This window comes from Macrotis lagotis, chromosome X (genome assembly GCF_037893015.1).
Source record: "Macrotis lagotis isolate mMagLag1 chromosome X, bilby.v1.9.chrom.fasta, whole genome shotgun sequence".
Taxonomy (NCBI): domain Eukaryota; kingdom Metazoa; phylum Chordata; class Mammalia; order Peramelemorphia; family Peramelidae; genus Macrotis; species Macrotis lagotis.
In genome coordinates this window covers 518,999,203-519,025,648 of record NC_133666.1, presented here as the reverse complement: position 1 = coordinate 519,025,648, position 26,446 = coordinate 518,999,203, and the positions used below count along the sequence as shown (strand labels likewise).

Here is a 26,446-nt window from a genome sequence, read left to right as displayed (position 1 = left end):
TGTTTATCTTTTAAATGCTATAAAATTACTCAAACTGCTAAATATTTTTTTTTAGGTTTTTGCAAGGCAAACGGGGTTAAGTAGCTTGCCCAAGGCCACACTGCTAGGTAATTATTAAGTGTCTGAGACCGGATTTGAACCCAGGTACTCCTGACTCCAGGGCCGGTGCTTTATCCACTGTGCCACCTAGCCACCCCAAACTGCTAAATATTTTTAAAGTGCTAGGCTTGTTCTTAGAAAAGTTTGTAAAATTCTGCTTCTGATATGAAAAATATGGAATAATACTGCAGCTTACATTCAACTTTAAATGTGTTATGTGATGTGATCTAAAAATACTATTTTTACCATAATTTTTTAAAGTTTTAGGTTTATCCAATCCTTTCTAATCCTTTTTTCTCCCTTATGATCCCTCTATTTTTTTTTAAAGAAAATACCTACTCACCTTCATGTCTCTATATTGCAGCCACCATCCTTCATCCATCCTTCTTTAGCAGGACTTCGTAACATATTAAAGCCATTTATTTGACTGGTAGTAATTAATCTTTTTCATTCATACTTCCTCCCGCCTGCCCAAAGAGCTAATGATGCTGCATGAGCATCAGGAAATGCACCATAAAATAAACCTAAATTATCCTATACAGTGTAGAAAATTCACTAATCTAGATATTTTGTGCTATAGAGTAATTTTAAATAAAGTAAAAATTTCCACAATTTTGATAAATTTACTTGCCTGACTAAATCACACAACCCTAGTATCTACTGCATCTACAAAAGATAATCAAAAATCAAGTATAACTACTGTTGTAAAGATGACGAATGCAAAAAAGAACCTGTTCTAGAATCAGAACATTTGCTTATTTTACATGCAATAAATTATCTCAGTACCTAAACTATGTCCATTCTTTGTGTAGAAGCAGGTATTGTTGATAAGGTTTACACAACAGCCAATGACATCACCAGTTGTAAAAGTTGGTCCATAGGGTTGTCCCGTTCCAGAAGAACAAAATGAATGTCCATCATCTCCATGGTAACCATATGAATGTTTATCCCAACCTAAACCGAAAGCAGTAATTTATTTATTGTACTTCATTGTTTTATGGAAGGAATTTAGTTTCTTTGTACTGGATTTATTCATTTAAGATTAATGATAAATACATAAAGCCCATTAGAAGAATACAGAAGTGCTACAAGAAAACCAATTCTCATTTGAACATTTAAATCTCTAATCACTGTATTAGAATGTTTTTAAAACATTATAATAGTTTTGTGCTAAAAAGTTATAGATATGAACTTTCACATGACAAAAAATACACATAAATGTATTATTTGCAGAATAATTTTCCCATGTTCTTTTCTGAAAGGATGTTTATATAAATGTTATGTTTTGCCTTTCACATGATATTTCAAAACATCCAATAATGAGAGAGAGAGAGAGAGAGAGAGAGAGAGAGAGAGAGAGAGAGAGAGAGAGAGAGAGAGAGAGAGAAATGTTCTGTTCTACTCTTGGACTGGTTTTGATAATAGCAGATCACCTTGGTTAACTAGGTGTCTTCAAATCTAAAAGTATTTTGTGATCCTTCAAGCAATATTACTTATAATGTCAAACCATTTGAACAGCACCAGAACTACAAATTATTGCTATCACAATGCTGTATTTACATTATTTATATACCGCTCATTTTAAACAATGAAACATTATTCAAAACATACCACTATGGTCTTTGGATTTTGTACATTTATTATTATACAAATGCTGTTAAGATACTCTAGCAAGTAAAACATCTGAACACAATTTAAAGCCAAACTGAACAGGCTTATGTTAAAAAAAAAAAAAAAAGTAGTTAGTACAGCTTTACATTAAAGATTTTAATTTCAAAATTTCAAAAAACTCAACTCAGTTTTGCAAATTAATAGGAGGGAAGAATGGTGCAGATAAACATAAGAATTACTAAGTTACATATTTTGGCGATATATTTGCCATCCTATTTATGCTTTCCTTAAGACAAAAATGAAAATTAGTTTATATTCCTGAGTATACACCAAATGGGTGAGGTACTTTAGGGATTTATTAGTGATTGTGAAAGCCCACATGCAGAAATAGAACTGAAAAAGTTCTGATTTTGAAAGTCAAAAGACTATAAAAAGATATAGTGATAAACTCTTAGCTTTGCATTAGCCTAAATCACTTCTCAGGTCCATTCCAGCTCTAAATCTATGATCCTAAGTATAAGTTACCCTTTTCTTAATCTGTCTTTAAAACAATCCAACCTCCCCTTAGAATCCACAGCTTAAGACAATCAACTAAAATAAATATTCTTTGTTCTTGCCCATTTAAAACTGTCACTAATCCCAAATATGAAGACAAATAGCAGCTACCTGTAGTGCTACACTATACTTCAAACACAAGTATACCTGGTAGTCTATTCATGTTCACACCTTGAGCAGAAAGACCAATTCCCATGTAACTGTAAAAAAGAAAAGCAGGTTATTCCTTATGTAAACAAATTATGAACAGTATATGACACAATCAGAAACATGCTTAAGACACATGGAGATTGATATAGTGCCAATAGATTTGCTGGGCTTATAGGAAAAAAATCACATTCCAAGTCATTGAATTACAAAAAATAAATAAAACTCACCCAAGATAACCTGAACTATGTAAACAATAAAATTCACTCAGTTTACAAGAAACCAAAAATAGCAATAACAATTACTCCTTTCACCATATTGATAAATTCCTTCCTACTAACTTATTAAGGATGATCTTTAATAACATCCTTATCTGTCCAGTCAAAAATACAAAATCCTTTTTGGAAGGAAGAAAGTTTTCAAACAGGCCATATAGAACAAGTATAAAAAAAAAATCAAAGGAAAAGGCACTCTTATATAATAAAAAAATTAACATTTTAAAATTTCATTAAAAAATGATTTTGAAAAATTTTTGACAAATTGACAAATCCAACACAATAAAGCCCCACCAATTCAATTATCAAGAATATGAGGAAATCAGAGATTCTACCTGAGTAATCAGGACTATAAGACAAAAAAATGACATAAATATCAGGGAAAAGTAGAAGGGAGAACAGATTTTGTTTTTTTATTGACATTTCTATGTACCATATTCACTGATAAAATTTCTTCCTTTTTCTATCTCTATGTAACTATGCTATGGATTCTCTCACTCTCATATACACACACACACAGATAGACACACACATACACACACAAAGAATAATGGATCTGGAATCAAAGAATTTAGATTTGAATCCTTATTCTATTTGCTATGTGATTCTGGTCAATCACTTAAGCTCTCCTTCCTGGGTTTCTTCATCTGAAAGTTGGGGAGAAGACAATTTGAGGATCCAAACTAAATGATCTTGAAGTCTATCAATAAAAAGCGTTTATTTATTAAGCACTTCCCAAGTTCCAGGTAGGTTGTAGGTACTACGGATCCAAAGCAGGAAGAAAAAAGGAGAAGAAAAGAGAAGAAAAATAATTCCGATGTTCTATCAAGGAAGACAAGATAATAGACCTAAGTAAATACAGAATAAAAACTAAATAGTGTGTTTAAATATAGACTATATTTATAGTCTATTATAGTCCAGGAAAGCTCTAGCAATGGGGTCGTGGGGTAGTGGTGGGTTTGAACTATGTCTTAGGGGGAAAAAAGGAAGAGGGAAGGAGTGTAATGTGTAATTAAGGTACTAAAGTGTCTTGTATGAGAAATGGCTGGAAAACCATTCAAGGGTAGAATGCAAGGGTAGAGAGGTAAACTGAGATTGGAAAGATAGATAGGGATCACACTATGAAGGGTTTAAAAGGAAAAAAGTTTACATTTTATCCTAAAAACTACCACTGGAATTTACTGAATAGAGGAATGACATGGGGAGAACAGCTTCAAAAAGAAAAACACTGTGACAGCTATATGGAGAAGAGTTTGAAATGGGAGGAAATATGAGGTAAGGAAACTAATTAGGGGATCACTGAAATAGTTCAGATGACATCTTGAACAAAGGTGATACCTATGTAAACAGAGAAAAGAGACTGGAGATGAGAGAAGTAAGCAAGGGGTTTTTAACCTAGATTTCAAGGAATCCATCAACTTGAGTGGGGGGGGGCAAAACATCTATTTCAATATAACTGGTTTCCTTGATGATCCTATGTGTATTTAATTATGTGCATTTAAAAAACATTATCTGAGAAGAGGTCCATAGGTTTTATCAGATATTCAAAGGGATCCATAACTCAAAAAATTTATTAAAAACTCCTACTACAGAGGTAGAATCAGCAAGATCTGGCAACTGATTGGAAGTATGAAATGAGAGAGAATTAAGAATTGAAAAAACCAAGATTACAAACTTGAGAGACACGGAAGAATGATGATCTAAACATACTTACAGAAGTTTGGTAGTAAGACAATGATTTATTTGGGACATGATATAATTGAGAGAATTATGAGAAATCTAGTCTGAAAGGCCTAACAGATATCTGGTGATGGTAAACTAAAGATTTCTACTGGCTATATAGAACTGTGAGTCAATCAGTCAATAATAATAGAGATGAAATAGCTGTTGATGTTTGTCCTTCATTTTCAAAGAAGACCACCACATCAGGGAGGTGATGCCATGAGAAAAGTACATGAAATGAATTTTGAGGGGGTGTTATGCTAAATCACCAACCTCAGTTTCTTCTCTAGAGTCATCTGAGTCCAGTGGCCAGACATGAATCAGGGAGATTGGAGATGGCCCTGGATGTGAGGCAATCGGGGTTAATTGACCTGCACAAGGTCACACACAGTTAGTGAGTATTAAGTGTCTGAGGTTGGATTCAAACTCCTGTCCTGACTCCAAGGCCAGTGCTCTGTCCTCTGCATCATCTAGCTGCCCCTAGTTAAACCCATGAAAGTTACTGAGAGCAGAGAAAGAAAAAAAGCACAGAACAGCTATACGAATACCCAACAGTTAAGTCATAATGTAGATGATGAGACAGTAAAAGAATCTGAGGAGTCATCATACAAATAGGAGAACCAGAAAATAGTAGTATTATGAAAACTAAAGAAAGAGAATCTAAGAACAGTGTGATCAAGTGACAAATGCAGCAGAAGTCAAGAAGGATAAGAATTCCTATAAGACCATTAGATGTGACAAATTCTAAGATGTCTGGGGAGAGTGTCATTTGTCTAAGAAGCAAGAATGCAAGTTTAACAGTGAGGAAAGAAACTAAGTTTAGATACTTTTCCCCACAAAAGTATGGAAAAGGGAAAGGGAAAAGATGTAAGATTGCAGTCTGAGGGGATATTAAGGTCTAATGAAAAGCTTTTGACCAATGGAAAGTCTTGGACACATTTAAAGGCAGCAGGGAAAAAGTCAGTAGAGAGGTAGAGGAAGGGAAGGTGGGAGATATGATTATAAGGACAATCTGCTGGAGAAAATATGAAATCAAGGGAACTAGTTTTAATAACAACAGACACAGCTCATTATCAGAGATGGGAGGAAAGGACATGACTCTTTCACCTAAGCACATGCCTAGAATCCTTTATTTAAGAGAAATCTCCTAAGAATGCGGTGGGGGCGGGGGGGGGGGGGGAGCAGTAGTTGAAAGGTGACTGAAACATGGTGTTTCTACTTAGATTTCTCTTTTTAAATTTGAGAGTACCTCTACTCTAAGAATGTAAAGGAAAAAATTACCTACTAGATGCCCAAATTTATTTTCTTGGCCTAATATCTACTGGAAGCTTTGGCAAAATACTTTTATCTCAGGTACCAGTCAAAGAGAAAACAGGAAGCCAGTCAGTAACAGAAAAGTAATTATAACTCATTAATCATAGTTCTACCCTAAGGAGACTATCTCTCCCTTTTTTTCAAGATAGCCCTTAGGAAAGAGTAGATTTGATTGATTTGTTACTTCTTTATCATAAACAATTCTGTAGTTCCTTACAGTTCATTCCCTTCCCTTCCACCTATTGATTTCCTGACAATCTGTTCAAGGTCAATCAGTTAACCTACTCTAACTTCAATCCAAATTTATTTAATTCGATTTTTTTGGTTTAACATTATAGTTTTCCTCCTTGCCATTTACAATGCAATCAGTACACTTTTATTCAGTATTCTTTCTGAGCCATTTTGAAAATGAAAACTTGCAGCACAAGATCATAAATCAATCAAGGCTGAACAAAACTCCAAAACATGTTTAAGGGCACACAAAAACGGGGGGATCTATCAGCACAATGTAAGCTTATCATTAGTTTTGAGGGTTCATTACTTCAGTATTACAAATACTCAGTAAACAATCACCAAAACCACAAATCTACTGAGGAAAGTTTTTTTTAATTTAGAGCATTGGGTTAGGAACTATAGGTAACACAGTGATTAAAAAAAAAAGCTGAAAAAAATGTTACCTACTTCAAACCCTGCATTTTGACAGATGAGGAAATCAAGGCATAAAATGATCTAACCTGACTTGCCCAAGGTCACAGAGCAACTCGGGTTTTTTTTACTGGCAGAGCTACCAAATCTCTATTTGAAAAATTCTTTCTACAATATAGCTACAGTGTACAAAATAAGATCTAGAAATAAAATCAAATGGGTGGTGAGGAAAAAAACAGATATAATCACTATATACATAAATAAAAACCTACTTATTTAGAAAATTCAGAATAATGGATTGCACAAATTCAGAAGCTTGGGAGGGTGGGGGGAGCATTGTAAAACTAAACAGTTTAAATGCAAAGAAATCTAATTTGAGATTTTAATAAAGCAGTAAAAAAATAATATTTCCAACAATACTGTCTTCATCTTTTTAAGAGCCTGAAACAATACATGGAAACCTCAGCAACATATCAGTAATGCCCTCTAAAACCTTAAAATACAGTGCTCATCTCTGTATTCCATGAATTCCTCCCCCTGCCTTTAGTCTGGTCAATAGGAAAAAAATTGTTTGCTAGCAACAGAAAAAAAAATGTGTTTAACTTACTAACTCCCTCCCATCCCTCCCCCTCAGAAAACAGAGAAAGAAAGGTGAATTTACAACCTCTGGCTTTAAGCTGCTCTAGTATGAATTTTGCACTTGTGCTTTACTCCCATATAAACACATACCTGTGTGTTTAACCTGTCATATATCACCAATTTATACTATTATAATACTGTTCCTATGAAATTTCTTCATGTCACTCTATGAATAATACTGTTTGGCCAAATATGTTTCTGACAAACCTATTATCAATAACAGGCTCTGCAAGTCTCCTTTTAAAATGCTTACCACCCTGTAGCTGTCCCAAGTATTATTTACACAGATGACTCATGCCCTCTAATGCCACCTCTGCCTCAAACCCCTGAACCCATATCTCCACCACAAAAATGAAGCTCCTACAACTTATTCAATCAATGTTGTCATCTATGCATCACACATACAGAAGGATACTCTCTAGTTTTGTTAGTACTGTTAGGCTAAGGAGGAAAATTCTTTCATTTGCACATAAATAAACCAACCAACAAGATTTACTAAGGGACAAAAGTTAATCCCTGTTCTCAAGGAGTTTATATTCTAGGGAATAGAGATAACTGAGTTTGAATTCTGTTCTTGACCAGATTCTGGCTGTATGACTCTGATGAGTCATTTAACTTCTCTGAGTCTCAGTTTCCTCATCTGTAAAATGGGAATAGCAATACCTCCCTTACAAAAGCTGTCGGAAAATTAGAGAACCCAATTCAACAAGAAGTTACTGAATGCCTCCTGTATGTCTAAAGTGCTGTGTAAATATTAAAAAGTTAAAAAAAGTCATTATATTTTTCTGCAAGAGACTCTTAAGAGACAGAAATTTCACTGCAGAGACCATCCATTATTTTGTTCTCCTCTATGCAGGTTCCCAAGGCTGGAGAAAACTACTTGAACATATAGGAGTGAATGTATACAAACTACTCCCTCCATATAGAAGTGTTTTTACTTTAGGTTCTGCTTCTCACTTGTAAGAACATGTATTCAAATGGTTCTAGGATCTAATCCATGTGTCAATTCCTCCAATAATCCTTACCTAATCCCTACCAATCTTGGTAGGGTCCCTCAGCTTATAAGTAAGGTTTCAATCTACTCCAGAACCAACCTCTCCCTCACTTTCTGGCCCTGTCCCCAAGTTCTGTGTAGCTACCATAACAATCTATACTTCGAAAGAGACCTGCATTGACCCCTTTAAATGTTATATTTTTAAATAACATTTTTCCCAATTATATTCAAAAACAATTTTTACCATTTGCTTTTTTTTTTAATTTTGAGTTCCAAATTTTCTCCCTCTGTGGCCTCATCTCTCCTTTCCTAGAATCTAAGCATATTTTTATATAGGGTTATACATGTGCAAGCCTGCAAAACATATTTTGTATTAGTCATGTGAAAGCAGAGAATTAAAAAAAAGAGGAGATACAATGAAAAAGTAATTGAAGAATAGTATACTTCGATTTGCTAGACTGTATCAGTTCATTCAATGAGGATGGAGAGCATTTTTCATCAAGAGTCCTTTGGACTTGTTTTGCATGTCTACTGGTGAGAACTGTTAAATCATTCACATAGGAGCTCTGTACATTGTTACTATATACAATGTTCTGGTTCTGCTCACTTCACCTGCTTCAGTTCTTGTAAAGGACTCCTTTAATTGCTCTCTGAAAAATTACTGGAGCACACTGGTTGTCTATCTCATTGCCGTTAACCTTTGCTCTAAATAGGTTCACCTCCTTTTCTAGTCTTATATGTCTTTGATGCTACTTTTTATACTCAAGTTATCAACCATAACAGCAACAGTATACCAAGTAGTCTCTCTCTGAAGTCTGGAAGCAACTTCACCAGGCAAATCCATCACCTTAAAACTGTCATCTCTCCTCAGACCCTGGGAGAGATAGTCTAGCACCCTCAAACCAAGAGCTGTTCTGCTTTTCATTTAGCCTCTAGTCATCATTTCAGGAAGCAGGCCCCAAGGACATGTGGCTCAGCAACTTCCACTGATGGGAGCTGCAGTCCAACCTCTTTAGCACCCAATTCTGGAGTCTCAGAGGAGAATATTCCCATCACCAAGGCCATTTAACAACATCAAGTAGTTCAACATCAGAAATAGATAGGATTTATCAGTGGAAATTAAAGAGGACACTTTGCCATCTAGTTTCCTGATGTTCCCTAAGGACCATAGGACCTTTCCACCTGATTTGCAGCTGATCCATTATAACTGTTGACTCTCCAATTAGAATGAGTTCCTTGACTGCAGGACAGTTTCCATTTTCTATTTAGCATAATGCTTTGCCATTAGTAAACACAGAATAAATAATTTTTCATTCATTCATTCATTCAGTCTTTGTGTTGCCTTCACAGTAATCATTCTTTTTCATTGGGTTAATATAAAAAAAACTTAATTGAAAAAGGGGGAAAGTGTTAATGTTTTAATTCGTCTGAAATCATGCTATTCCATGATTTACAGACATATATCAACACAGGGAAGAAGAGTTAAAAGATTGTTTTGTGGCAAAGATTATCTTAGGATCGCTTTTACAAAGATCAAATGAGTTAATTGGCTTTGTAAAACTTAAAATATAATGTAGATAAGCTTTCATCATTTTTAAATAAATTACTGAAAGTGTTATAAAATTTCCCAAATATTATCCAGTTTGATCTCTTCTCAATTCTGTCTTCAGATTGCTGCCCATTTGCAGTTCCTATCTAAGCTCTGTATTGCTATTCTAATTCAGGGGGTTGTCAGTTTTTATGAACTGTAATATACAGGATTCATTTACTTGTGTCCCCCCCCATATGAAAAGCCAGATCAATCTCTTTTGAGTGGAGTGCTTCTGAGTTTGATGCAATGAACATGCTAGAAATATCAAGAAAGTCTCATATGAACTCCTATTTTAAGATCAGAATAAGGCATTGTTTTTGGATTTCAACTAGTACAATTTAATTGCAAAATTAGGTACTAAAATGCTAGTATTTCAAGAATAAATTGCTCTTATAAAGAACTCATCTAAGTTATCATTAGCCATTCTTAATATTAACATATCTCGCTCATTTGTTCAAATGCAACTTGTCCAATATTTATCTTGAGTACTTCAAATAAAATGCTAAAATTCTTTTGGAAAATGTAAAGCTTGAAATTTCACATTCTCTCAAAACCAACACAAGTAGGTTGGTTCTGTTATGGCAGACATATCATATTTGACTCCATATGCAAAACCTTCCCAGTAAAGTCTTACTTTACTGGGGCTTGGACTCCATTGAGCCAGCCTTTAAGAATCCAAGGTCACATCCTCTGTTCCAAGGTAAAGCACTGGAATAAGGCTTTTGATAACTCTTTCCAAGTACCAACCTAACTAAATTCATATAGGCTAATCACCAGAAAGCTGGCCACCAAGTGATGAGTATTTTGGGTCAAATTAAATCATGAATATTATCTAAAATACATGCAATCTCTATCAATGTTGTTTGCAAAGCAATAGTATATGTAAAAGTACTTTTAATACAATGGTGTCAAACTTAAGTAGAACTTTATCCTTTTGGGCTGCATATTAACTTCTCCCCCCCTTGAATTTTATTTCTTCCCAATTAAATGTAATAATTTTAACATTCATTTTTAAAATTCTGAGGTCCAAATTCTCTCCTTGCTTTACTTAAACTCCTCCCTACAATTTGATATGGCTTATACATGTGCAATCAAGCAAAACATATTTCCACATTTACATATTATCAAAGAAAAACACACACACACACACACACATACATACACACAAAAAAAAGGTGAAAAATAGAATGCTTCTATCCACACTTAGATTGTATCGGTTCTTTCTCTGGAAGTGAAAAGCTATTTTTTCATCATGAATCCTTTGGAATTGTCTTGGATCACTGTATTGCTGAGAAGAGCTAAGCCATTCACAACTGATCAACATAAAATATTGCTGTTACTATGTACAACGTTCTCATTCTGCTCAATTCATTTTGCATCAGTTCATGTAAGTCTTCCCAAGTTTTTCCGAAACCATCCTACTTGTCATTTCTTATAACACAATAATATTTCATCAATCATACACCACAATTTGTTCAAGTATCCCCAAATGAAGGGCATCCCCTCAATTTCCAATTCTTTGCCAGCTACTATAAACATTTTTGAACAAACAGCTCCTTGCCCCCACTCCCAGTTTAAAAATCTTTGGGGGATACAGACCTAGTAGTAGTAGTAGTAGTAGTAGTAGTAGTAGTAGTAGTAGTAGTAGTAGTATTGTGGAATCCAAGGTTATCCAATTTTATAATCCTCTGGGCATAATTCCAAATTGTTCTCCAGAATAGTGAGATCAGTTCATAGTTCCACCAACAATGTATTAAATGTCATAATTTTCCTATTAACTCCAACATCGGTCATCTTCCTTTTCTGTCATATCAGACAATCTGAGAGGTGCAAGGTGGTGCCTCAGAATTGCTTTAATTTGTATTTCTCTAATTAACAGTGAAAAAGAAAATATTTTCATGACTATAAGCAGTTTTGATATCTTCTTCTGAAAACTGGCAATTCAGGAAATAACCCCGATTTTCAACTGGGTTTAAAAAAAAGAAACTTAACTTTTCTGAATAGAAATGGTTATAGAATGTTTGTGAAGATAAATTTCATCACTCATTTTCAGAAGACTACTACAAAAGCTCATTTTGTTGTACTATGCTTTTGTTACTATAAGCATAAATTGATTTAGCACCCAATTTTATAAGAAAAATCATTTGTTCTGAATATTCCATTCACAGACAATGCCAGAATTAACTCCTTTTTCAAAGAGCTGAAGAATACAGTTCAGATTTTCACTCTACCTTAACTCCTATCATCATACCATAAGGACTTTTGATACACAGGATACCCTCTTGACCATCAATCCAATTTCCTAAATTCCCATGTTCTTCACTTTCACATCACCAGACAGACACACACACACACACACACATACACACAGTTATACACCTGTTCTGCCAAGTACCAAAAACTGTTTCATCTCCATGTTGTCAGAATAGTCCAACTCTTCTGTCAAATCATAATAGCCACTAGGTCTTTTGTCTCTGACTCACCATTGCTAAATATATTCTTAGTACTTACCATAATCTAATCATTCCTCTGAGACCCTCTCCCTCCCTATTCTCCGAATCTATCACTCCTGTTCTGATCTCATTTACCTCCTTTAATGGTCATAAAACCTAGGACAACCAGATACTATCAGCTACCCTTAATCCTTGCCACCTTGTCTTAGTGCCAATCTCACCTTCCAAACCTGAGTTATAGTCATTATGTACTTTCTCTTTTTCTACTTCCATGCTATTGAATGCTCCGAGTCAACCTTAGAACCCCTGTATATTTATTTAATCCTACAGCAATTGTGACCTTATTTTTATTCATAAATTGGCAATTGTTTTATTTATTCTTGATGACTATCAACTTCATCCTAATGACTTTCCCAACTATCTCTATTCAAACTTTCTATTACACTTTCTCATTCATTCACTCTTTTTCAGCATTAGAATTCACAATATGGAAAATACAGAAGAGGCAGAGACAAGATGATGTAAGAGCAGGAACAAGTTCAGCAAACTTCACTTCAAAAAAAAACTATTCCAAACAGATCTAGAATTGCACCAAACGAAATTCGACTGGGAAATCCAAGAAAAAAAAAAATCAGTGTATCATTTTTCCAGGCCAGATCAGTAAAGAAAGACAAAAGTCTGTGAACACTGAGAATAAGGGTCTGTCTAGTAGATTACTGTATGGTGCATTTTAACCCAAGAGGCTATATATACTAAGGTAGGAGGAGGGTCCCAGATCCAGTGGGGGGGGGGGGGGGGTTCATCTTGTGTACAGTATAAGAATAGGCTCCAGCTAGTAGATCTATCACTCACCAATAAGTTTTAAGTCACAAATCCAGGACAAACTGAAGGAGGTATATGTGGCCTAATGCCTAATGGAGATATTCCAAGATGAAAAAGGCTGCAGTCCATTTACTGAGCAAGGAATGAGTTCAGAAACAAGCATTGTGTGGCCCAGACCATAGGAGCAGTTCCAGCCTCCAGTCAAATTTGAAGCTTAGAGAAGAACTGTTACAATAATTTTAGAACAAAGGGGAGCTACAGTTCTGCCATTTTGAACCAAGAGAGCTTTCCAACGAAGTTCAAATGCAGTCTACTGAAGCTCCAATTAGGGCAATACATAGGCATGAACAAAGAATCATAAACTAAAAAAAGGTCAAACTATTTACATTAATAGAGGGAAATGACATGTGTTCCCTTCCTACTTTTGATCTGGGGTCACAAAGGAAAGTCTCTAGACCTAGAAGCCTTAGAAAAGTTTATATTATATCTTGATAATATTAAAACAACAAGAAGAAAAATATACTACAGGAAGAAAGAAAATTTTTAGGGAAAATAATCTCATAAAATTAAGGTATGTTAGCAAAAATCTTATTTATAACAAACAAGAAATTGGAGGGACACCTCACTTAAATTTTACTCCTCTGAACTGATCAAAGAAGTGAATTAATTTGGATGTGGAAATAATTTTCACCCAACAGGGAAATAATAAATGGGACTGAAGAGTCAGAAGACAGAAGGACAGTTTAGTTGAAGGATTAGTCTTAGGAAAAAACTTCTCTAGATAAAGGATAAATAAATTCATTGTTCTTTTTATGGAAACAAAGAATTAGAAACTGAGGGGACCCAACAACTGGGTAATGGCATTAATGGGACGAATGATGTTATGCTGAAAAATATGATGATGGAGATAGTTTCAGAGAAACTATAGGATCATAACCTTCAAGAGTGAAATAAGCAGAACAAAAAGAACAATTTATACAGTAACAATATTATGGGAAAGACAACTTTAAGGACTCAGGAACGCTGGATACTCTTGTGGGGGGTGGAGCCAAGATGATGACAGGAGAAGATCCTCACACCTAGAAGTTCTCTCCATAATATTTCAAAAATCTTAAAATTATAATTCCAACTAAATTTTTGAGAGACAGAACCCACAGAAAGATTCAGTGAGGCAATTCTCCAGGTCAAGGTAACCTGGAAAATAGTGGAAAGGTCAAGAGTGAAAAAACTTCAGCCTCCCAGAGGCAGCCCTGAGCACCTGGAAACCCCGGCTCACAGCAGCTGGGGCAGTTTCCTGACCTACACCCTGAGGAATACCAGATACAACTTGGGAGTTCAGTGGGGGTGACCTCTGCCAGAGTGAGCACACGAAGCCCAGGCCATCAGGGCAGTTGATGTAACCAGTGTCCCAGAAGCCCAGAAGGCCCTGTCAGCCCAGATCAAGGAAAAGGAAAAAGGTTTGGAAGCAGCATGCAGGAGCCTCCAGGGAGCTGAAGCCCACAAGGTAGGGGAGACTTCCAAGATTTGTCCTCTGTATCTGAAACAAGACTTTGGGGCTCTGACCACATTCAGATCCTGATCACAGTCTAGACCCCCCACCTCATCCCCATGACAGAGGGGTTCACTTGTGGTCATTCACAGAACAAGAGGGAAGTCAGAGTTTCACACACTGAGATGGGGGGGTCCCCAATAATACTCAAAAAGCTCAGGAAGCACCCCATACTAGGCAGACTGGAGAAATGAATCAACAGAGAAAAGAGTAACACCATTGAGAAACACATTGTCTATGATCCCAAGAAGGATCAAACTACTCAAACTGAAGATGAGGAAGTATAAGCTCCTACATCTAAAGACTCCAAGAAAAATAGAAGGTGGGCTCAGGCTATGATACAGCTCAAAAACGATTTTGAAAATCAAGTAAGGGAGATAGAAGGAAAATTGGGAAAAGAAATAGGATACAGGAAAAACGTGAAAAAGAAGTCAGCAGCTTAGTCAAGGAGATCCAAAAATATGCTGAAGAAAATAACATGTTAAAAACCAGCATAGGTCAAATGGATAAAACAGTTCAAAAAATTGAGAAGAATGCTTTAAAAAGCAAAATTTGTCAGATGGAAAAGGAGATAAAACTCTATGAGGAAAACAAATCCCTCAGATGTAGAATAGAGTTAAAGGAAGTTGATGACTTTGCAAGAACTCAAGATACAATACTTCAACACCAAAAGAATGAAAAATTAGAAGAAAATGTGAAACATCTCATTGAAAAAAAATTGGAAAACAAATTCAGGAAAGATAATTTTAAAATTATTGGGATAACTGAAAGTCATGATCAGGAAAAGAGCCTTGACATCATTTTAAAAGAATTCCTTCAGGAAAACTGCCCAGATATCCTAGAAGCAGAGGGCAAAATAGAAATTGAGAGAATCCACCTATCTCCCCCTAGAAAGAGATCCAAAAAACAACCCCCAGGAATAGTATAGCCAAGTTCCAGAACTCCCAAATCAAAGAGAAAATATTACAAGCAGCCAGAAGGACACAATTCAAATGTCGTGTAGCTGCAGTCAGGATCACACAGGATTTAGCAACTACATTAAGGGCTCATAGGGCTTGGAATATAATATTCTGGAAGGCAAAAGAGCTTGGAATACAACTGAGAATCAACTTACCCAGCAAAACTGAATATCCTCTTGCAGGGGAAAAGATGGCATTCAATAGTGCAGGTAGAAGGAGCTTTTACAGATGAAGCACAGATTGAATTTGAAGATATAATATATTGTAAATGTAGAGTCAATGGCTAAAAGGGAAACTAACTAGAAGTAAAAGAAAGGAGAGGTGGAATAGGCTAAGTTATTTCATATAAAAGATTTTTTTTATTTTATTGCAATGAGCTATTGCGATAAAATGAAAGAGGGGAAGGCGAGGGTGGAATGAGGAAACCTTCACTCTCATCAGAAATGGCTCAGAGAGGAAACAGCTTGTATACTCAATAGGATACAGACATCTAGAGTAAAAAGGAAAGGAGGGAGAAAGGGGAAGAGGGGCATGTGGGTGATAGAGCAGAGTAGATCATAAGAGAGAATAGTCAGATGTAACACATTTTTTTTTACTTCTTTGCAAGGGGCTGAGATTGGGTGGCCTATCCGGGACCACAGGTGATCAGTCCACTACGCCACTCAGCTACCCTACAGAACATTTTAGAAAAGGGATAGAGTGAAAGGAGAGAGAAAATATAAGGTAGTGGGGAGATATGGACAGAGGGAATTACAATCAGCAACAACAGTGGAAAACTATGGAAGTAACTTCAGTGATGGACTTATAAAGAATGTGATCCAACTGAGACAGAGCTGATGGTGCCTAAACACATATTTTTTTCCTCTTTCTTTTACTGTATTTCTCATAAGGGTCTATATTGGGGGGGGGGAGTGGATATTATGTTTACTCTTAAGCAAGAATATTTTAGAAATATATAAAAAATCACTTATACAAAAATTAAAAAATATTTTGATAAAAAATACTTAGGAACTTTGATTAGTATTAATCACAATTTCCAAGTAATAATGATGAAACCCATCTCTTTATATTTACAATGGGGGGGGGGGAGTAGCAGGAGGTTATAAAAGAAAAGGCAGAGCATTTGCTGACCGAAAAAAAAATTCTTAAAAATAAAGGGAATAGGGGTGGCTAGGTGGAGCAGTGGATAAAGCACCGGCCCTGGAGTCAGGAGTACCTGGGTTCAAATCCAGTCTCAGACACTTAATAATTACCTAGCTGTGTGGCCTTGGGCAAGCCACTTAACCCCATTTGCCTTGCAAAAGCCTAAAAAATAAATAAATAAATGAAAATAAATTAATTTCCTCTCCCCTAGGTCACACTTTTCATCATACTCCAATCTTTTCTTTAAAGAAAATGCTTTATAAAATTATAATTTAAACATTTCAATTAAGCATATAAAATATTTTGACATGCTCCAATAAAATAATCTTTCAATTCCCTTATTAAAACATATGCATCCCTATTTTAGAATATATGAAATGAAACAAGGACAATTTTGTTTCTGAGAATGCTTCAAGAAAATTTTCTGAATATTAATCCAGATAATTATTAGGTACATTAAAAGACCAAAATTCAAACTTTAAGCACATTAGTAGTTTTGTATATGCCAAATATTTTTTCAAAATAAACTAATCCTTGGTATCTGAACCACTAAGTAAAATAGATTTATGTCCTTAATTGGCAAAATGAATAGAAGTTTTATAAATCTAAAACTCCTAATTTTCATATCAGCCACGAAAAAAATGAAAAAGGGACCTACAAGCATACCTACCTAAACATAGGTATATAGCCAGCAAAAAGATAGAAGGGTAAAAGAAATCCAAAGTACTATATCTATCCAAGAACTAGTCATGTCAAAGATATACAACATTTTAAGCAGGATTTTTTAGTTCCAATTCAAAATTCAACTAAAAACTACTCATTTTAGGTGAGTGGAGCACTTAGAACTTCTAAGGTCTTATTAATGTACCTACTTTTTATTTTCTAAAATTATCTATGTACTATATGAATTATGTTTATAACTAATACATGAATATGCATACACTGATTATTTCCTTTTTCCTCTTTCTACAAAAAATATAGTGAAGGTATAGTACAGTATGTGCACTTAAGTATTTGTTACAATGAATTAAAAAGGTTGTGAAATCTCTAAAATGTACTCAGTGCAAATAAGATGAAACTAATAATATCACTTGAGGCCCACTTTGTGCAAAGTTTAAATCAAGTTCATAAATTAAGCAAATTTATCACAAACCAGACTGTTGCAAAGCAGGAGACATCATGAAAACAATCCAAAAACTACTGTCACTCTATCACACATTAACTCAAAGATTACTCAAATAATTTCTTATTTTTCAAATATATGCTACTGTGTGACTATAATAAGTTTCTATAATTAAATCCCAAAATAGTCTAAGATATAACAAAAAAACCAACCACAGTTCTCTTTGCTAACAATAAGTGTCATTATAACTAAAACACCCATCATAAAAGTTTGTAGAAAATTTCTAATTATGAGAGAAAAAAATATCTAATCCATGCCCTTTGATCCTGAGGTGTCAGTAGGCATATACTTCAAGAAGATAAAGATAGAACTAATATTTCTCAAATATTTTTGTACTTCTGTGTAACAAAGAAAGGAATGTCCCCATTGTTGGTGAAACTGATAAGCAGATGATGTTAAGTCAACATAATGGATTATCACTGAGCCATAATATATGAGATAAAATGAGTTTCCTCATCTCTAAAATGGGGATGAAAGTATCACCTACCTCCCAGGATTATTGTGAGGATCAAAGGAGATAATTGTAAAGCACTCACAGCACAGTGCTCAGCACAGAGTAAGTGATATATATAAATGTTAACTTATTTGAAATGATGAGGATGAATTCAAAGTACAGGAAGATATGAAGTAGAACCATGAAAAAAATACACAGACACAGACACAGACACACACACACACACACACACACACAGAGATAATTATATCAAAGTAAATGAAAATAATAAAAACTAAGTTCAATTCCATCAAAATAGCTAAAGTGCCAAATCTTTAGACAGGCAGGGTGCTGAGCACTTGTAATTACAAAAGAAAAGGAAAAAACATCTCCATCCACAAGGACAATTTACACATCTACAAGGTAGCTTTGGGAAGAGCACTAGCAATTGGGAGGACGAGGATTATCAGGAAAGATTTCCTGCAGCAGATGATGCATGGGAAAGGAAAATTAAGATTCTATTGTTAGCAAAGGAAGGAGGGAACACATCCCAAGCTTGGGAGGTCAACCTGTACCAAAAGATTGGAAACAGAGGAATATCCTGTGTGAGGTGCAATGGATTGCTAAATTTGAGATGGAGTAATTTCCAATGAAGTTGGGAAAATAGGTTGGCTACAGGTTGTGTAAAATTTAAACAGAGGTGGTTACATTTCATGCTAGAAGAAGCCACTAGAATAGGCTGAGGTGAGGAATCACACTTGTCAAATCTTTATTTAAGGAAAATGATTTTGGCAGGAATCTATATAGCAGCACTGTCCAAAATGTGGCCCAAGGGCCTCAACCTGAAGTGTGATTTTATGTGGCCCACCTGTGGGTTTACTAAATGCTTTAGTAAATGAAGCTGAGCTGAGCACTAAATGTCAAATTAAATATACTGTCAATAAAAATTTTAAAAGATTGGACAACCCTAATCTATAGGAAAAATCCAGGTGGAGAGAGACTTGAGGCAGGGAGAACCAATTAAAAGCCTACTGAATTCTAGGTGAGATCCTAGAATTTAAACTGAAATGGATAACTATGTGAGTGGAGAAAAGAAGTGTGGTGAAGGTAAGAAATCAACGACTTAGCAACTCCTGGGGTAAGAGAGGTTAAAGGGAATGTAAAGTCAAAATAATACAGTTTACACAAACTAAGACAGATGTTGGGTATCTTCAACAAAAAAAGTAGTTTGAAAGCGAAGTTTTTATGTTAAGAATAACCAATTCAATTTTAAACATGTTGAGTGCAAGACGTGGTTGGAACATCTAATCTGATATGTCCAAAAAGCAGTACTGATAATATGGGACTGAAGCTGAGGTAACAGACTAAGGCTGGATAGAAAGGGCTAGTAGTCAACTGTATAAAGATGGGAGCTAATGAGATATTACCAAGACAAAGAGTATCCATCAGAATCTTGAGAAAATACCCAGTTAGGAGGTGTGACATAGATGATATAGCAGCAGAGAATAGTCAGACAGTAGAAACAGAACCAGAAAACATTACCAGGAAAATTCAAAGAGAAGAGACTATTAAGGGTGGTCAACAGTATTAAATGCATCAGAAAAGTCAAGAAGGGTTAGAGGGTTAGAAAAAACCAGTCTCAGGAATACAGAGAACACAGGCAAATTTAAAGATAGAAGATTCAGTTGAAAGATGAGGTGAGAAGCAAAATTATAAAATGATGAAGATGTATCCCTAAGTATAGGCTGATAGTATAGCTAACTTTTTCAAAGAGTCTGGCTGAGAAAGAGAAGAGAGATATAGAATAATAGAGCTTGTATGAATGATATCTGTCTAGTTATGGCTTTTTGAAAAGATGGAGGAGACACCTCTTAAATCACTATGTATTCTGGGTGTGTAGGGGTGGAATGATTTTGACTGTATTCTGCTGGAGAAAACAAGAGAATATTGAATCAAGTACACAAACATTAAGTTGCCCTTGGCATTAAGGACTACCTCTTTGTCGAGAGACTGAGGGGAAAGAAAAGATGAAGAAAATTAAATAGAAAAGTCATATCAAATGACCTCAATTTTTTTTTTTTGGTGAAGAGGAAAAGTTCTCAGTTGAAAGAGAGGTGAGGAGGAAGTTGAGAGTTTAAAGGCAGAATAGTTTTCTGTGGTGAATGGGACAGGGAATCAATTTAAAAGTTAGAAAAGAAATACCTTATGGTCATGATAATTATACCAACCAATCTTGGCCTTTAAGAAGAGAAAGGAAATTTGCCTACCTACTTTATGGAGGCAGAGAATTTGTATTAAGAGATTACTGCCATGGAACTTTGCCCATGACTTCAACTGCGACCAATCTGTCATGAAGTGTATATTTGTTTAACTATGTTTTTCTCTGTTACAAGGGGAGGTACACTGGGAAGGGGGGTTAGGAAATATCTGGAAGCAAGAGATAAGAACAAAAAAGGCAGAAATAAAACTTGAAGATATTTGAACCTAGAAACCTTAAATATCAAATCAATAACTGACTAGTTAATGAAGCATAACAAAATTCGAATCCAAAAGAATACCCTTATATTCTTTGTAATAAGATTTTAGCAAAGGAAAATTAAATTAAATTAAATTAAATTAAAAAGAAACAATCTTATTCTTTCTTCTTTGTCAACAATTTTTCTTCCTTTTTAAGTAGACTATTCATCCCTTAACAGTAATATTAAACAAAGTAAAAGAATTTGATCATTTTTCTATCATTAGAAATCTAATTTCCAAATTTGAAAAAGAAAAACAAAAACTTGACTTCCTAGTATTATATCCCATGAGTATTCAAATTCTCACAAATTACTATAATTTTTCTTTCTTTTAATAAAGCTACTCTTAAAAAGTTGGGGTAGGGTTTTTGTGTGGGGTTTTTTTGTTTTTGTTTTTAAATTGTCTTTCTTTGTGGGAGAAAATAGCCTAGTTCCTAGCCAAAGCTAATCATATGGAAAGCAAAATCATACAAAATTAAATCCTATTTTTCTAACTTGCATTTTAACAATCTTCCCATTTAAGTCTTAGGGTCCTCAGTATAAAAAAAATGAGTCAAGCACTTTCTCATCTCTGCAATAGAGAAAACAGGGATTTGCCAGTTGTGATAGAAAATATGCTAAAAAATAGCAAAAAATAACAGAAAAACAGACCCAGGATTATGGGTTTTAAAACAAGTACAAACTAATTTATATAAATTCCGGGAAGTTTTGTAAATTGTTGTCAATTAGATCACTTTCCTACTGACTTACATTAAAATTTCAGAGGTGCTTTATCTTCATTTCAGATAGATCTTCAATTGGCAATGACCTCCTAACACTTTAGCCTTAAGTTTTTCTGCCCCTCAGTTTCTGTCAAGTTGCTACTGATCTGTAAACAAACACTTAAATTTATTAGAGGAGCTCACTATTTAAAAGAATCCTCTTGTATTTCACCACCTTTTATTATCTCTGTTCAAGATCAAATCTTCAAATATTAGATTCCCCTAAAAAGAATACTTTAAGAATACTATATTCAGGATACTACACGTGCTTATATTTAAGAGGGATATGTCAATATGATTCAAATCAACAGGAAAGTTATAGATTCCAAAGAATATAGGTACATTTTATATATTTCTAAAACACTGTAAAAATCTTGCTTAAAATGCACCACAGAAACTCACTAGTTTAGTAAGAAAAACCTCTTAAAGTAAAAAAACTTTTAAATTACAAACAATCATTCATTGCATGTACTCTATAAAGGTTTGAGTCTTCATTGGGAAGTATTTGGCCAAGGCAAAATTTATGAATAAAGCTAAATTTTTTTAAATTTCGGCCCTTAAGTGATTTTTTTTTTAATTTAAGGCAATGGGGTTAAGTGACCTGCCCAAGGTCACACAGGCAGGTAATTATTAAGTGTCAGAGGCTGTATCTGAACTCAGGTCCTCCTGACTCTAGGGCTGTTGCTTTATCCACTATGCCACCTACCTTCCCCCTTAAGTGATTTTTTATTTTATTTTGGTATGTTCATTGAAAAAAATACTCGAACACTTTGATCAATAAGCTATGTAGGACAAAAACTCCAAAACAAAATTAAATCTTTTTTATATAATTATGCAAGTAAAATTTTGATGAATTCTTTATTACTCTCACTTGTAAGTTCCTAGTAAACTTGTTTTTTTGAGTCAACATAAATAATAAAAGTTAAAACTACCTTTAAAAGTACAGTACTTTTATTTTTAATACCATTTTCTAAAATGACCAAAAAAATGCATTTATTTAATATTACAAGTTAGCACATTTACATAAGCAAAAGAAAATCACTTTATTCTAAAGATTTATATTTTTAAGTGTTCCTCACTGTAACATATTTTCCTTAGAAGTTGTCAAATCATTTGAAATATACGATAAATATTATCTACTTAATCTTACTTGTGAAATTACTGCAAAAAATGGAGGTTCACTATAATTTAAACCATATAAAACTGGGTATTCATATAAAAATACAAGTTCAATTAATAGTAAACCCAATTAAAGGCAGAACAGTCAAAGAGTGCTGGAATTAGAAGAGTTAGAGGAGATCATGATTTGAATTTTGCTTCTAACACTAGCTGTAGAATGTTTATCATACTCCTTAAACTGTGAACTCCAATTTCTACCATATCAAAAACAAGAATAAAACTTGCAGTACTGTTAACTCATAGAGTGATGAAATAAGAACTTGGCAAATTTCAAAGAACTATTACATAAAAAATGACTCTTATTTCCTCTATACATACTTGACTTAAAAGAAATGTGGTAAGTGACAAGAAAATAAACAAAGAGCATGAATCTAATCAGAAAAGGTACTTCCTGAGCCTGTTTCAAGATTGGTATACATACTTTAAAGTCCAAACTCCTATACCTATTTACATTTAAAATAGCATATACTCAGAAATATAGTCAGAAAGATGCACATCAGGTACTAGGAAACTCTTGACTCATCAAATATTAATTGTATTGAACACAATTGTTGGAACATAACTTTACCTGGATCAGAAAAGTGCTCTGACACATTAAAAAGAAAAAGTAAAGATTTTCAGGGCAGCTAGGTGGCACCAAACTTGGGAGTCAGGAGGACCCGAGTTCAAATGTGATCTCAGGCACTTCATAATTACTTAGCTGTGTGTCCTTGGGCAAGTCACTTTAATCCCATTACCTTGCAAAAAGCAAGGGAAAAAATATTTTCAACAATGTAAAAGAAATAGGAGATTTTTTTTTCAGTTTTTGTTTTGTTAAGTCAGTTTTCAGTCATGTCCAATTCTGTACATTTGGAGTTTTCATGACAAAGATACTGGAGTAATTTGCTATTTCCTTCTCCAGCTCATTTTATAGATGAGAAATTGAGGCAAAAAGTGTAACTTGCCCAGGTCACACATTGAAGAAGTATCTGAAGCTACATTTGAATTCATAAAGCTGAGTCTTTCTGACTTGGGGGTACATGCACTTCATCCAATGTACCATGTAGCTGCCCCTTTTCCTAGATAAACCTCAGTTAAACCAGAAAATTAACCAGAACTAAATCTAGGTAAGCAATTCAATTTAATGAACATTTACTAATAAAATTTCTGCCATTAAAAATATACCTCACACATTTGTTCAATAAAATAAAAAAAATCAGTATAATGTGATTATTGAACATTATGAATGAGGCTTTCAAAGGTTTAGAAAGATAAAAATCTTTGACTCAAAAGAGTTTTCAAACTAGTAGGCCAAGAAAGTTATTCACAAAAACAAAGTTGAACATGATAACTGTCTAAAACATCTAGGAGAGCAAAGCAATAAAGTAAAAAAGGTGTTGGGATGAGGAGCTGGTTTCAAATCCAGGCTTTACCTTACCTGCTGCTCCCTTTGGTAGCTAACAATTATGGGTCTCAGTTTCCTCATTTGTAAAATAGAGGATTATATCACTTAAGGAATGGCAAACTGCTATATAAATGAAAGAGTATTACTGCATTATAAGAAAATAAACCATGAGGAATTCAAAGAAGTATAACAACAAAACCAACATGTACAATGCCTAAGACAATATGAACTAAAGAATAAAAACAATCTGAATTTGTGTAATATAAGCCTCAGATGAGAAAATATACCTATTTTTTGAAGAGTCTGGGGGAAAGAAGGTTATGAGTATGCAATGCTGTAGCTCAATTAATGTGTTAGTAGGTATTGCTAACTTAAAAATCTGGATTTGTTTTAATCTTTGTTACAAGAGAAGACTTACTACAAAATGAGATATATACTTAGAAATGTATAAAGTCATTCCCCAATTGATAATCAAAGGATATGAAAAGGCAATTTTCAGATGAAGAAATTAAAGCCATCTACAGTTATATGATAAAATGCTCTAAACCATTATTGATTTGGGAAATGCAAATTACAACAGCTCTTTGAGGTACAACTTCACACCTGTCAGACTGGCCAATATGACTAAAAAGGAAAATGATTGGGGGGGGGGACTACAACTGGAAAACTGATGCATTGTTGGCAGAGTTGTGAACTAATCCAACCTTTCTGGAGACCGATCTGGAATTATGCCCAAAGGACAATAAAACTGCATACCCTTTGATCCAGCAATAAATAAGACTACCAGGTCAGTGTCCCAAAGAGATCATGAAAAAAAGGTAAAAAACACACATGTACAAAAATATTTATAGTAGTTTTTGTATAATGGCAAAAAAATTGGAAATTGAGGAGATGCCCACAATTGAAGAACGGCTGAACAAATGCTTAATTTAATGTTCAATAATCACATGTATACTGATTTTTTTTATTTTACTGAACAAATGTGAGGTATATTTTTACAGCAGAAATTTGATTAGTAAATGTTCATTAAACTAAATTGCTTACCCAGAATAGTAGAAGTTGAATGTTCTGCTTAATTTTCTGAATGTGATGAAACATGAGGGGCAGGACTTCAGAATAGCTTGGAAAGTTCAAGTGAAGTAAACAGAACCAGAAGGACATGATACATACCAACAACATTGGGTGATCAACTATGATGGGCTTATTCACTTCATCAGTACATTAACCAGACAATTCTAAAAGACTTGTGACAGAAAACACCATCCATATCCAAATATCTGTGGGGTTTAAATGTAGATCAAAACTTAATATCTTCAACTTTTAAATGTTTTCATATATATTATGTTTTTGCTCTCTATTCTTTTTTCTCCATTTTGATTTGATTTTTCTCTCACAATATAAAACGGGTCTATGTTTAACATGATTATACATATAGGCCTATATTGGATTCCTTTTTGGGAAGGGGGGAGGGGAGGAAAGGAGGGAGGAAAAATGCAAAACTCAAACCCTTACAGAAAAATGATTGTTGAAAGCTACCATTTCATGCTGGAAAAATAAATCCATGTATCTCAAGAAAAAGAAAAAAATTGTATAAAAACAAACAACATCAACAAATTTTTTTTTTTAGGTTTTTGCAAGGCAAATGGGGTTAAGTGGCTTGCCCAAGGCCACACAGCTAGGTCATTATTAAGTGTCTGAGACCGAATTTGAACCCAGGTACTCCTGACTCCAAGGCAGGTGCTTTATCCACTGCGCCACCTAGCCGCCCCATCAACAAAATTTAATAAATAAAATTAAGGGCTATACTAGATGGCTTCTAAAGTTCCTTCCAGCTAGACCTATGACCTTTGAAAATACCATAGAAATTCAGGAGATATTACTGAAGGTTTATAGGAGGAGGGAAATATCTTCTCAAAAAGAAAAGAAATAGTAATAGAACTATATAGCAAAATCAATAGATAAAACCAGAAGAAACCTTAAACATCTAATCTTTTTTTTCAGATGAGTAAACTGATTTGAGCAGGAGAGTATGAGTGAAGCAAAATGCAAAGTGGCCTTCTAGGTATAATATCATTTCACCAAAATCAAAGATTCTGACTGATAAAAGCTTCATTAAAAGGAAAGAGTGCAAGCAATGTTTGGAAGGGAAAAGAACTTGAAAAAGATAAAAAATTAATAAATATATCAGACCAACAGTTTATTCCCCAATAAATAATTAATGGTCAAAAGATATGAACAAACAGTCCTCAAAAGGACTGCAAAGTATTCACAACCATAAGAAAGAATGCTCCAAATCACTAAAAGGAGAAATGAAAATCAAAACACCCTTGAGATTCCACCTCATACTTTGGGGAGAGGATTCCAAGAAGATGGTGGAATAGGTCAGAAAACTTGGCTCTCCAAATTTCCTCTATAACAAAAGGCATAACTTTACCTCAGAGGTCATGTAAAACAGGATAAATAGACAAAATA

The 26,446-nt window shown here is 34.4% G+C and overlaps 1 protein-coding gene across 1 annotated transcript in view; it reads right to left on the bottom strand.

Annotated features, from left to right (window-relative positions):
* RANBP9 (RAN binding protein 9) overlaps nucleotides 1-26,446 on the bottom strand; it is a 106,899-nt gene that overhangs the window by 44,354 nt on the left and 36,099 nt on the right. Inside the window, exons 3-4 of the mRNA XM_074207662.1 lie at nucleotides 2,413-2,465; nucleotides 886-1,053 (exon numbers count right to left, since the gene is read on the bottom strand). Of these exons, the coding sequence (XP_074063763.1) occupies nucleotides 886-1,053; nucleotides 2,413-2,465 (221 nt within the window). The remainder of the gene's footprint in view (nucleotides 1-885; nucleotides 1,054-2,412; nucleotides 2,466-26,446) is intronic.